Source organism: Oncorhynchus nerka, linkage group LG27 (genome assembly GCF_034236695.1).
Source record: "Oncorhynchus nerka isolate Pitt River linkage group LG27, Oner_Uvic_2.0, whole genome shotgun sequence".
In the NCBI taxonomy this organism is placed as follows: Eukaryota; Metazoa; Chordata; class Actinopteri; order Salmoniformes; family Salmonidae; genus Oncorhynchus; species Oncorhynchus nerka.
Window position 1 is genome coordinate 88,470,400 of NC_088422.1, and position 14,847 is coordinate 88,485,246.

The 14,847-nt window shown below is 43.0% G+C and overlaps 1 protein-coding gene across 4 annotated transcripts in view; it reads right to left on the reverse strand.

Moving 5' to 3' along the window:
• The window catches only part of adamts17 (ADAM metallopeptidase with thrombospondin type 1 motif, 17), a 272,173-nt gene that overhangs the window by 122,949 nt on the left and 134,377 nt on the right, over nt 1–14,847 (reverse strand). For all 4 annotated transcript variants that reach the window (XM_065012247.1, XM_065012245.1, XM_065012246.1 and 1 more), the window contains exon 8: nt 7,679–7,784. In XM_065012247.1, the coding sequence (XP_064868319.1) occupies nt 7,679–7,784 (106 nt within the window). The remainder of the gene's footprint in view (nt 1–7,678; nt 7,785–14,847) is intronic.

Consider the following 14,847-nt stretch of genomic DNA (forward strand, 5'->3'; position numbering starts at 1 on the left):
AATTTAGAGGTAGCTTTTTGGACTCCTTTGTCTGCATGTTGAATGATTGGATTACTGAAATTGATGGCGCCAATTAAACAGACCTTTTTGGATATTTATTTATTTTATTTCACCTTTATTTAACCAGGTAAGCAAGTTGAGAACAAGTTCTCATTTACAATTGCGACCTGGCCAAGATAAAGCAAAGCAGTTCGACACATACAACGACACAGAGTTACACATGGAGTAAAACAAACATACAGTCAATAATACAGTAAAAAAAAAAAAGTCTATATACAATGTGAGCAAATTAGGTGAGAAGGGAGGTAAAGGCAAAAAAGGCCATGGTGGCAAAGTAAATACAATATAGCAAGTAAAACACTGGAATGGTAGTTTTGCAATGGAAGAATGTGCAAAGTAGAAATAAAAATAATGGGGTGCAAAGGAGCAAAATAAATAAATTAATTAAATACAGTTGGAAAAGAGGTAGTTGTTTGGGCTAAATTATAGGTGGGCTATGTACAGGTGCAGTAATCTGTAAGATGCTCTGACAGTTGGTGCTTAAAGCTAGTGAGGGAGATAAGTGTTTCCAATTTAAGAGATTTTTGTAGTTCGTTCCAGTCATTGGCAGCAGAGAACTGGAAGGAGAGGCGGCCAAAGAAAGAATTGGTTTTGGGGGTGACTAGAGAGATATACCTGCTGGAGCGTGTGCTACAGGTGGGAGATGCTATGGTGACCAGCGAGCTGAGATAAGGGGGACTTTACCTAGCAGGGTCTTGTAGATGACATGGAGCCAGTGGATTTGGCGACGAGTATGAAGCGAGGGCCAGCCAACGAGAGCGTACAGGTCGCAATGGTGGGTAGTATATGGGGCTTTGGTGACAAAACGGATTGCACTGTGATAGACTGCATCCAATTTGTTGAGTAGGGTATTGGAGGCTATTTTGTAAATGACATCGCCAAAGTCGAGGATTGGTAGGATGGTCAATTTTACAAGGGTATGTTTGGCAGCATGAGTGAAGGATGCTTTGTTGCGAAATAGGAAGCCAATTCTAGATTTAACTTTGGATTGGAGATGTTTGATATGGGTCTGGAAGGAGAGTTTACAGTCTAACCAGACACCTAAGTATTTGTAGTTGTCCACGTATTCTAAGTCAGTGATGTTAGTAGTAGTGATGTTGGACAGGCGGGTAGGTGCAGGTAGCGATCGGTTGAAGAGCATGCATTTAGTTTTACTTGTATTTAAGAGCAATTGGAGGCCACGGAAGGAGAGTTGTATGGCATTGAAGCTTGCCTGGAGGGTTGTTAACACAGTGTCCAAAGAAGGGCCGGAAGTATACAGAATGGTGTCGTCTGCGTAGAGGTGGATCAGAGACTCACCAGCAGCAAGAGCGACCTCATTGATGTATACAGAGAAGAGAGTCGGTCCAAGAATTTAACCCTGTGGCACCCCCATAGAGACTGCCAGAGGTCCGGACAGCAGACACTCCGATTTGACACACTGAACTCTATCAGAGAAGTAGTTGGTGAACCATATAAAGAAGAATTTTATCTAACAAAACGACCATTCATGGTGTAGCTGGGACGCCTTGGGATTGCAAACAGAGGAAGATTTTCAAAACTAAGTGATTTATTTAATCGCTATTTGTGATTTTATGAAGCCTGTGCTGGTTGAAAAATATGTTGATGTGGGGCGCCGTCCTCAAACAATCGTATGCTTTCGCTGTAAAGCCTATTGTAAATCGGACAACGCAGTTAGATTAACAATAATTTATATAAGATACTTGTATGTTCATGAATGTTTTTTAAAATTACAATTATTTATTTGAATTGCGCGCCCTCCACTTTCACCGGATGTTGTCGACTGGTGTCCCGCTAACGGGACGCCTATCCCTAAGCATCAGTGTGGCAGACGCGTTGTTGCCTACTCTTATCACCTGGGTGCGGCCTGTCAGGAAGTCCAAGATCCAGTTGCAGAGGGAGGTGTTTTGTCCCAGAGTCCTTAGCTTAGTGATGAGCTTCGTGGGCACTATGGTGTTGAACGCTGAGCTGTAGTCAATGAACAGCATTCTCACATAGGTGTTCCTTTCGTCCAGGTGAGAAAGGGCGGTGTGGAGTGCGATTGAGATGGCGTCATCTGTGGATCTGTTGGGCGGTATGCGAATTGGAGCAGGTCTAGGGTGTCCGGGAGGATGCTGTTGATGTGAGCCATGACCAGCCTTTCAAAGCACTTCATGGCTACTGACGTGAGTGCCACGGGCCGGTAATCATTTAGGCAGGTTACTTCCGCTTCCTTGGGCACATAGACTATGGTGGTCTGCTTGAAACATGTAGATGTTACAGACTCGGTCAGGGAAATGTTGAAAATGTCAGTGAAGCATGCATGCTTTGATTACATGTCCTGGTCATCTGTCTGGCCCAGCGGCTTTGTTAATGTTGACCTGTTTAAAGGTTTTGTTCACATCGGCTACAGAGTGCGTTATCACACAGTCATCCAGAACAGCTGGTGCTGTTGTGCATGCTTCAGTGTTGCTTGCCTCGAAGCGAGCATAAAAGGCATTTAGCTTGTCTGGTAGGCTCGCGTCACTGGGCGGCTCGCGTCTGGGTTTCCCTTTGTAGTCCGTAATAGTTGTCAAGCCCTGCCACATCCGATGAGTGTCAGAGCCGGTGTAGTAGGATTCAATCTTAATCCTGTATTGACGCTGTGCTTGTTTGATGGTTCGTCTGGGGGCATAGCGGGATTTCTTATAAGCGTCCGGATTAGTCCACCGCTCCTTGAAAGCGGCAGCTTTAGCCTTTAGCTCGATGCGGATGTTGCCTGTAATCCATGGCTTCTGGTTGGGATGTGTACGTAGAGTCACTGTGGGAACGACGTCATCGATGCACTTATTGATGAAGCCTATGACTGAGGTGGTGTACTCCTCAATGCCATTGGAAGAATCCCGGGAACATATTCCAGTCTGTGCTAGCAAAACAGTCCTATAGTATAGCATCTGCGTCATCTGACCACTTCTGTATTGAGCGAGTCACTGGTACTTCCTGCTTTAGTTTTTGCTTGCAAGCAGGAATCAGGAGGATAGAATTATGGTCATATTTGCCAAATGGAGGATGGGGGAGAGCTTTGTATGCATCTCGGTGTGTGGAGTAAAGGTGGTCTAGGATTTTTTTCCCCTGGTTGCACATGTGGGGTGGCAGGGTAAACTAGTGGTTAGAGCGTTGGACTAGTAACCGAAAGGTTTCATGTTCAAATCCCCGAGCTGACAAGGTACAAATCTGTCGTTCTGCCCCTGAACAGGCAGTTAACCCACTGTTCCTAGGCCGTCATTGAAAATAAGAATTTGTTCTTAACTGACTTGCCTAGTTAAATAAAGGTTCAACAATTAAATGTGACATTCTGGTAAAATTTGGGTAAAACTGATTTAAGTTTGCCTGCATTAAAGTCCCCGGCCACTAGGAGCGCCGCTTCTGGGTGAGCATTTTGTTCTTTGCTTATGGCCTTATAGAGTTGGTTGAGATCGGTCTTAGTGCCAGCTTGTTTTGTGGTGGTAAATAGACGGCTACGAATAATACAGATTAGAACTCTCTTGGTGTGGTACTCTAATAATGTGGTACTCTACCTCAGGTGAGCAATACCTCGAGACTTCTTTAATATTAGATATCGCGCACCAGCTGTTATTGACATAAAGACACACACCCCCACCCCTCGTCCTACCAGAGGTAGCGTATCTGTTCTGCCGGTGCATGGAAAATCCCGCTAGCTCTATGTTGTCCGTACCTTCATTCAACCACATCTCGGTGAAACCAAAGATGTTATAGTTTTTAATGTCCCGTTGGTAGGATAATCTTAATAGTAGGTCATCAATTTTATTCTCCAATGACTGCACGTTAGCGTCTTTTCTTCACGCAAAAGGCGGGGATCTGGGCCTGTTCCAGTGAAAGCAGGATATCCTTCTCATCGGACTCGTTAAAGGAAAAGTTTTCTCCCAGTCCGCGGTGAGTGTAAGGGATTTCCTCCTCTTCTTCCGAAGAGAAGAGGCGAAAAGGATCAGAGGACCAATATGCGGCGTGGTAAGTGTCCATGGTTCTTTTAATGCGAAAATGGACACGAACAACTGAATAAAAAAACAATAAACGTGGAATGAACGAAACCCAAAACAGTACCGTATGGTGAAAAACACAGACACGGAAACAAACACCCACAAACACACAGTGAAACCCAGGCTACCTAAGTATGATTCTCAATCAGAGACAACTAATGACACCTGCCTCTGATTGAGAACCATACTAGGCCGAAACATAGAAATACCCAAATCATAGAAAAACAAACATAGACTGCCCACCCCAACTCACGCCCTGACCATACTAAATAATGACAAAACAAAGGAAATAAAGGTCAGAACGTGACAGTGAGTAATCGCTTTTCTGATGTCCAGAAGTTATTTTCGGTGATAAGAGACAGTTGCAGCAACATTATGTACACAATAAGTTTTTTAAAAGTTACACAAAACGCAAAAAGAAAATATTAAAAAATAGCACAATTGGTTGACCCAGGAGTGAACTGTATAAAGTCTTGGAGATTAAAAAGCGACGTGTTTATTGGTCAAAGGTTTTAAAGGTGTACTATGCAGAAATCCTCCGCAATTTCCTGGTTGCTAAAATTCTCAAGTGGGTATAGTGTAGAGAATCGTTGTACCGCTAAACCGCTATATTTCCATTACCAAAAATATTGTATTGTCACCTGTTTGAAGCTGGTGTACAAAACCTAAAGTAAAAGACGCAAAAAGGAAACTTAAAAAACGGGAAGCATAGAAATAGCACACATAGAACAGATGTACAGCTTCTGAGACTAAAAAGCATTTTCAATTGAAATTATCCAATGAGTTTTCTTTTTAGTCCAGCTCTAGGCCTCATCTTTGTCCAGGAATCCGCCCCAGAGTGATACAGACAAGCAACAAATTGAATCACTTCTTCAAGGGCTGAGGATTGGACATTGATTTCCACTAGGAGTGATAAGTGCTTGATAAGAATGCACCTCCATCACCGACTCAACATGAAGAGGAGTAACAGACGAGCAAATCAATATCCACTGGATCTGTGAAGATGCGACCATCTGGAAGAGCTACTGTGTAACAGTGAATACAAAGCAACTACAGAGTAAAGGTGAGTACACAGTACACACTTAAACCCAGTGAAAGTATAGATTTCATGGCTAATTCCATGAGGATTTGAAACAGCACTTGTTTATTTTCAGTTCTACATACTAATCTGGCATAATGGTTGTAGATGAATTTCTCAGGTTAGATCTGTCTTTATAAAATAATGTATTCATAATGAATCACATGTGAAAGGTTTGAAAGCAAAACAACCGTGACCAACATGAATCATCATGTTGCCTGTTTCTCACCCTTGTTTTACTGTTGCCTTGATTGTTGAGAATGTATATTATTATTCATATATTCTCGTCCTACCTTCCTTAAAGTGGAGGTTCAGTTTTTTACAACTTTATGTTTTTTTGCAGCCCTTTCCTGTAGTTTATGACCAAATCGCCTCTTGTGGCCTCATGGGTGGAATGTTATTCATATTTTTTATAATTTCATTATTCATAAATATGTATTTTTTTTAAGTAGAAAATCCGGTGTTTCTATATGAAACGGTTTTGTTATATTTCAGTCATCTGTGATGTATATAAAGTGTAACATTGGGATGCAAACTCACAATGTTATATATTTCAACTCTATATCTGACATGGTACAGGTGTCCTCTTTGTTTAAGTCCATAACCATGTGTGTGAGGTGTATACTTTTGTTTCAAAGACTACCCAGAAACACTCTGTGTGACCCAGATTTAGCCCACTGCAGGATTAAATGACCAAAATCATTAGCTGAAGTTTGTTGACTAAGTGCTGGTCACTGATAAGACCAAACTGGACTGGAAACAGCAGTGCAGAGTGTAATAAGACATCCTATAGTGGTTTGGATCAGATTACCAGGTAGAAAGGAAGGAAAGATGCAACACTGAAGAATTGGAACAATGTCAAGGACAGGAACATGATAGCAGCACACACACACACACACACACACACACACACACACACACACACACACGCACACGCACACACACGTGCACATGAACACGCACACACACACACACACACACACACACACACGCACACACACACACACACACACACACACACACACACACACGCGCGCGCACACGCACACACACATGCACATGAACACGCACACACTCGTGCACATGAACACGCACACACACACACACACACACACACACACACACACACACACACACACACACACACACACACACAGCCATCATGCCAACCTGAGCTTATAATCTTTTATGTGAAAATACAGAGTGGGGCACTTAAACCCAAATCTCTCTAATTAATATGTGTTTCACACACTCTGGACAATGGAGCCTTGTCAAAGTACAGTGTATTTGCGTATGTGTGTGTGTGTGTTTTGTGCACATGCATGACTGTAGTTGTGTGTGAGAGTGTGTGTGTGTGTCAGAGCATGCTTTGTTACCTCTCTTCTGTATTTTTTAATGTTACATGTGTGTGTGTGTGTGTGTGTGTGTGTGTGTGTGTGTGTGTGTGTGTGTGTGTGTATGTGCATGCAGGCATGTGTGTGTGTCTCCTGTTTGTGCATGCAGCTTGGGTGTGTGTATGTGTTTATTTGGGCACCAGTGGGGCGTGCTCCATGCCAGTTCATTACCTCTCTCAGACATTAAACAAGGGGTCCTTGCACCCTCAGCATGGCTGCCCAGATATACTGCCTGATGAAAAGTGTGATAAATCCTTCTGGGCCTGGCAAAGCCACAAAGCTGTTGCTAACGCTAATATACTCTGGCATTTTGGTGTTGGCTCCCTGTCACCGCTCTATCAATGAGGGCTTTATTCGAGTAATACACACATGCTCACACACACACACACACACGCACACGCACACGCACACACACACACACACACTGTGCTATCCTGTCTTGAGTGAAGAAATGATGACGCTGAACTCAAGTCTGTGTGGCTAGAGAAGAAGGAACAATGCAACTGATTATACCAGAGAAAGACTGCATCCCAAATGGCAACCTATCCCAAAATGGGCTCATAGGGCTCTGGTCAACATTAATGCACTATATGGGGAATGGGGTGCCATTTGGGAGGCAGTCAAAGACTGAAGTACCTGGGAACAGAACCTTACAGTACTGCCTATAATGGCTACTGTCAAAAACTATGTAATTACACTTTCACTTAGGAAAGAAATCCACAATAATGATGATAATAGTGGTTCATTGACATGGAATTATCTATTTATTTAACTCTAAAACTGCTCTCGTATTTTTATCTTAACTATGGATAACAGAGAGATACAAAGAGTTGTGCCCATGGATACCTCAAACTGTGAAGTTATCCAGTACAAAAATACTTAAAAAGAGGCTGAAACTTTCATCCAATCAAGATGGAGTCTGACGAAACGATGCCTTCCATTGTTAAACTGAGGAGGGTGAAGTCACCCCTAGATGCTGATCTTGGGTCAGTTTGGCATTTTCCCCACTAATGGTTAAGGTTAGGGTTAGGGTTGGGGGAGGGGATCCTAGATCTCTACCTAGGAAAAACTTGACGATTCACTGCTTTTGCTCAGGATAGACAAGTGCTCATTTACACAGAGAGACGTACTTGTGTCCCAGCTCGTGGGCTATGGTGAAGGCCAGGTTGAGTCCGTTGTCCTCGGCCAGAACACACTTCCTCTTGGAGCTGCACGCCCCTCCCAGATAGGCAATACCTAACGGAGGAGAGAGAGTGAATAGAGTGAGACTCTGTGAGACTAGGACCAATGTTCCCTCCCCGGGACTGCTGAGCAGAATAAATATCAGCCAGCGCAGAGAATCACAAGATTGAACTTAACTCAACTATCTAGTTTCCCAGTTAGTTAACACTATCAACGTTTCCCTTTACTGTGGGAATTGTGATCGATTGAAAGCAATATTAGCCACTTTCAATGCAACATACCGAAACAAAACAAACTATGCAAGACATAGTATGCAAAACTAACTATGCAAAAGATTTGTTGTAGGCAGAATGCATTGGAGTAGGATTCTATTACACTGACAGGCACGACTTAGGCCTGTACTCTACACAGACCGGTGCGCCATAACCAATCAGAGCAGCAGTAGGACCTATATGCAAATAGACTATTGCCATATATGGATCTGTGCCACTCACTTGAACTGGACTGTGTTTACAGCATGAGCAGTGGTGAGTAGATGAGTTTGTTTTGAGATCAAAGCGAGAGCTACATGTAGCAACGAGTGCACATTTGTACATGTGTTCATATCCTATGTTAGGTTGTGAGTTCTTACCCAAGTTATAGATCATTTGTAGTCAGCAATGGGAGAGTGATTACGTCTTACAAGAGCACAAAATGTGTGCATTTCTAGACATCTTTGAAAAGTGAGTCAGGTATAGGGCTTTTTTTGTCTTAAAGGGGCAATGTTGTATTTTGAGACAGGCTTGAAAAAGCTAAGTAGCCAATAGGCAGAGGGTAGCATAGTTTTTTTAATGATTCTCTGTAATAATGGCATGGGAATAATGATGAATTTAATGTTTTATTTTGTAAAGTGGTTTCTTGCATCAAACAACACAACAACATTTTCAGTCACCACCTTGTCTGAAGGACAAGTGGATAAGCAGGTTAATGTCAAGCCCTGCATTTATCACAGTAGATGCTCGCACAGAATTGCACAGAATTTTGACAACGTTCAAGTTTGCGCTCAGCAGACCTGAGATTTGCTCAGTGACTACATTTTTTTGAGGGAACATTCACAAGGACTCTGGAAAGACAGTAATCACTGGTCTGACGTGACTGGATCTGAGTTAATACAGTAATCACTGGTCTGACTGACTGGATCTGGGTTAATACAGTAATCACTGGTCTGACTGACTGGATCTGAGTTAATACAGTAATCACTGGTCTGACTGACTGGATCTGAGTTAATACAGTAATCACTGGTCTGACTGACTGGATCTGAGTTAATACAGTAATCACTGGTCTGACGTGACTGGATCTGAGTTAATACAGTAATCACTGGTCTGACTGACTGGATCTGAGTTAATACAGTAATCACTGGTCTGACTGACTGGATCTGAGTTAATACAGTAATCACTGGTCTGACTGACTGGATCTGAGTTAATACAGTAATCACTGGTCTGACGTGACTGGATCTGAGTTAATACAGTAATCACTGGTCTGACGTGACTAGATCTGAGTTAATACAGTAATCACTGGTCTGACTGACTGGTTCTAAGTTAATACAGTAATCACTGGTCTGACGTGACTGGATCTGAGTTAATACAGTAATCACTGCTCTGACTGACTGGATCTGAGTTAATACAGTAATCACTGGTCTGACTGACTGGATCTGAGTTAATACAGTAATCACTGGTCTGACTGACTGGATCTAAGTTAATACAGTAATCACTGGTCTGACGTGACTGGATCTGAGTTAATACAGTAATCACTGGTCTGACTGACTAGATCTGAGTTAATACAGTAATCACTGGTCTGATTGACTGGATCTGAGTTAATACAGTAATCACTGGTCTGACTGACTGGATCTGAGTTAATACAGTAATCACTGGTCTGACTGACTGGATCTGAGTTAATACAGCAATCACTGGTCTGATTGACTGGATCTGAGTTAATAGAGTAATCACTGGTCTGACTGACTGGATCTGAGTTAATACAGTAATCACTGGTCTGACTGACTGGATCTGAGTTAATACAGTAATCACTGGTCTGACTGACTGGATCTAAGTTAATACAGTAATCACTGGTCTGACGTGACTGGATCTGGATCAATATAGTAATTAGAGCAGAATGTGGAGACCGCTGTGGAGACCATACTCACTTGTAAAAGACTCATGCCATAAACACAGATTTATTTCCCTCCCTCCTGTCCTTTATTTCTTTCTTCCAACCAGATGTTTCTCTCTCTCTCGCTCTTTATCTCTCTCTCTTTCTCATACCTGGGACATTTGTAATACTGACCCAATTTATCACAGCCTCTCTGAAGCAGTATTTTAGCCAACCATTCTCAAATGCAGTTGCCTGTCATTATACACGCATGACCATGCAAAACACACCCATGCATGCACAAATGCAAACACACACACACTAGCATGTGTACGTACACACGCACATGTATACACACACACGCACATGTATACACATAACACACTTACAGAGGAGTACGCACACGCAAACACACACACACACACACACACACACACAAAGGCACAGAAACACAAAACAATTGTTGTTAGCTAGAAAGACTTCTTCGGTCATGAAAAATGACTGGAAATGCATTGGACTTACTGAAACGGGCCAAACATATTGCTTTGCTCACTGTGCCGTTGTTCCATTCTTGACTGCACAGTGTTAGCAGTCCTGGGATAGTATCATTTAGGAGTATGTGGTAGAGTGTTAGCAGTCCTGGGATAGTATCATTTAGGAGTATGTGGTAGAGTGTTAGCAGCCCTGGGATAGTATCATTTAGGAGTATGTGCTAGAGTGTTAGCAGTCCTGGGATAGTATCATTTAGGAGTATGTGGTAGAGTGTTAGCAGCCCTGGGATAGTATCATTTAGGAGTATGTGGTAGAGTGTTAGCAGTCCTGGGATAGTATCATTTAGGAGTATGTGGTAGAGTGTTAGCAGCCCTGGGATAGTATCATTTAGGAGTATGTGCTAGAGTGTTAGCAGTCCTGGGATAGTATAATTTAGGAGTATGTGGTAGAGTGTTAGCAGCCCTGGGATAGTATCATTTAGGAGTATGTGCTAGAGTGTTAGCAGTCCTGGGATAGTATCATTTAGGAGTATGTGCTAGAGTGTTAGCAGTCCTGGGATAGTATCATTTAGGAGTATGTGGTAGAGTGTTAGCAGTCCTGGGATAGTATCATTTAGGAGTATGTGGTAGAGTGTTAGCAGTCCTGGGATAGTATCATTTAGGAGTATGTGGTAGAGTGTTAGCAGCCCTGGGATAGTATCATTTAGGAGTATGTGCTAGAGTGTTAGCAGTCCTGGGATAGTATCATTTAGGAGTATGTGGGAGAGTGTTAGCAGTCCTGGGATAGTATCATTTAGGAGTATGTGGTAGAGTGTTAGCAGTCCTGGGATAGTATCATTTAGGAGTATGTGGTAGAGTGTTAGCAGTCCTGGGATAGTATCATTTAGGAGTATGTGCTGGAGTGTTAGCAGTCCTGGGATCGTATCATTTAGGAGTATGTGGTAGAGTGTTAGCAGTCCTGGGATAGTATCATTTAGGAGTATGTGGTAGAGTGTTAGCAGTCCTGGGATAGTATCATTTAGGAGTATGTGCTAGAGTGTTAGCAGCCCTGGGATAGTATCATTTAGGAGTATGTGCTAGAGTGTTAGCAGTCCTGGGATAGTATCATTTAGGAGTATGTGGTAGAGTGTTAGCAGTCCTGGGATAGTATCATTTAGGAGTATGTGGTAGAGTGTTAGCAGTCCTGGGATAGTATCATTTAGGAGTATGTGCTGGAGTGTTAGCAGTCCTGGGATAGTATCATTTAGGAGTATGTGCTAGAGTGTTAGCAGCCCTGGGATAGTATCATTTAGGAGTATGTGCTGGAGTGTTAGAAGCCCTGGGATAGTATGTTCAACATAAAACCTCTTACATCAACAGTACACTTGTTATGCATACTTAAGGACCGTTATGTCATGTAATACATATTATGTAAACAGAAATTCTTTATGTAATAGAAATGCTTGTGCTAATTGCTTGAGGCTGGTCTAGTTGTAACGCCGCCTGCAGCACATACAGTATATAACCACAGCATGGGTATGAATCATGTTCTAGTGGGTAACCCCGCCTGCAGTACATATACAACTCCAGCATGGGTATAAATCCTGGTCTAGTGGGTAACACCGCCTGCAGCACATATACAACTCCAGCATGGGTATAAATCCTGGTCTAGTGGGTAACCCCGCCTGCAGCACATATACAACTCCAGCATGGGTATGAATCTTGGTCTAGTGGGTAACACCACCTGCAGCACATATACAACTCCAGCATGGGTATGAATCCTGGTCTAGTGGGTAACCCCGCCTGCAGCACATATACAACTCCAGCATGGGTATAAATCCTGGTCTAGTGGGTAACCCCGCCTGCAGCACATATACAACTCCAGCATGGGTATGAATCTTGGTCTAGTGGGTAACACCACCTGCAGCACATATACAACTCCAGCATGGGTATGAATCCTGGTCTAGTGAGTAACCCTGCCTGCAGCACATATACAGCTCCAGCATGGGTATGAATCCTGGTCTAGTGGGTAACACCACCTGCAGCACATATACAACTCCAGCATGGGTATGAATCCTGGTCTAGTGGGTAAAGCTGCTTGTAGTACATATACAGCTCCAGCATGGGTATGAATCATGTTCTAGTGGGTAACCCCGCCTGCAGCACATATATAACTCCAGCATGGGTATGAATCCTGGTCTAGTGGGTAAACACCACCTGCAGCACATATACAACTCCAGCATGGGTATGAATCCTGGTCTAGTGGGTAAAGCTGCTTGTAGTACATATACAGCTCCAGCATGGGTATGAATCATGTTCTAGTGGGTAACACTGCCTGCAGCACATATACAACTCCAGCATGGGTATGAATCCTGGTCTAGTGGGTAACCCCGCCTGCAGCACATATATAACTCCAGCATGGGTATGAATCCTGGTCTAGTGGGTAAAGCTGCTTGTAGTACATATACAGCTCCAGCATGGGTATGAATCCTGGTCTAGTGGGTAAAGCTGCTTGTAGTACATATACAGCTCCAGCATGGGTATGAATCCTGGTCTAGTGGGTAAAGCTGCTTGTAGTACATATATAACTCCAGCATGGGTATGAATCCTGGTCTAGTGGGTAACACCACCTGCAGCACATATACAACTCCAGCATGGGTATGAATCCTGGTCTAGTGGGTAAAGCTGCTTGTAGTACATATACAGCTCCAGCATGGGTATGAATCCTGGTCTAGTGGGTAACACCGCCTGCAGCACATATACAACTCCAGCATGGGTATGAATCCTGGTCTAGTGGGTAACACCGTCTGCAGCACATATACAGCTCCAGCATGGGTATGAATCCTGGTCTAGTGAGTAACCCTGCCTGCAGCACATATACAGCTCCAGCATGGGTATGAATCCTGGTCTAGTGGGTAACACCGCCTGCAGCACATATACAATTCCAGCATGGGTATGAATCCTGGTCTAGTGGGTAACACTGCCTGCAGCACATATACAATTCCAGCATGGGTACGAATCTGGTCCATCTCCCTCGCTCTGTTTCTCATTTCACACTATCCCTGTCTGAAAATACATCTTTCAACAAAGAAATGCTTTTGCTATAACTATTATTAAAAATGTGGTCAACATTTCACATTTTTCCCTAAAAGAGGTGCTGGCGCTCTGTACCTGTCCTCCTGACCCGGGACACTCAAGTCAACTGTACTAGCTGACAGAACAAGGCCCGATCCCAAATCGACCCCTAAAACCCCATTCACTTGTGGAGATCTGAGAGGATTTGATTAGTATAAGTAATATGGTGAAATTTCCACCTAGCCTATCAGAGGACAAGACGCAGCTACTTCTATACTACCTACACATGTCAAATCCTCTCAGAGATCTCCAAGTGTAGGGTTTAGGGGTCAATTTGGGACTGAACCCAAGAGTCAAGCCTGCCACTCCATGACCAACAGTTGACTGCAGCTGTCATGGGGAGTGAAGTCACAGTGATGTCACAGCACGATGGATGCTAGTGTTCAAAGCTAACTAGCTCACCAAATCTGCTACACTGACACCAAAATCAGAAAGAGCAAAGGTATGCATGAATACTTCAGATCATTTCTTCCCAATGATGGACAAGAGAGTAAATGCTGGAAAATAGAATAAATTTGCTAAAACATCCAGAATAAACCTGTTTATATCATGATGTACTAAATGACTTAAATGTAATGTAAATATATATACAGTATTACTGAATATTGCGTGATGAAAAATGTATCCTAAATAAGCAGTGTGTTTAGACTACTCTATGTAATTTGGGCAGGTTTCCTGGACTCAGACTAAGCCTAATCCTAGATTAAAATGCACTTTGAATGGAGATTCTCCTTGGAGAATGCTTTTTAGTCCAGGATTATGCCTCATCTATATTCAAGAAACCGACTCTATATGTACTACCCAGTACTTTAAGATTATCACAAGCATTACAGTAGGAGAGTTATCAACAGAACAAAATGCATTCGCACCAATTTAGGATGGACACTATCTGCCCAATCCATTTCTCCTTTCTGGAATGTGATATTACTGGCATGCAGAAATGTTTAAAAAGCGGTTTACTCTGTGATTATATCACAGCAACAAAGGAGTGTCAGAGCGAGTTTAAAACCCAATCAGTCATCCAGCCAGCCATACAGGATGACATCATCACTCAAGTGTGTGTTATATCTTAATGTATCTGTTTTCTCACACACACATGCACACGCACACACACACACACCTGCTTTCTGTCTACTACTGGAGACTGTCCAGAAAGCCTCTCAAATGTATTTGAATCCAGACACGACAACATACATTAAATCATGGACAAGAGAAAGGCTATCAAACCCAGATGGCGCTGTTCTGAAATACACACACACACACACACACACACACACACACGCACAAAAGCGCTCCAGACATATACGCACACATGCAAAAACTGCACACCAGCACACACACGCATACCCACACATATTATGAGCATGCATGCACACACCTTACAGGGT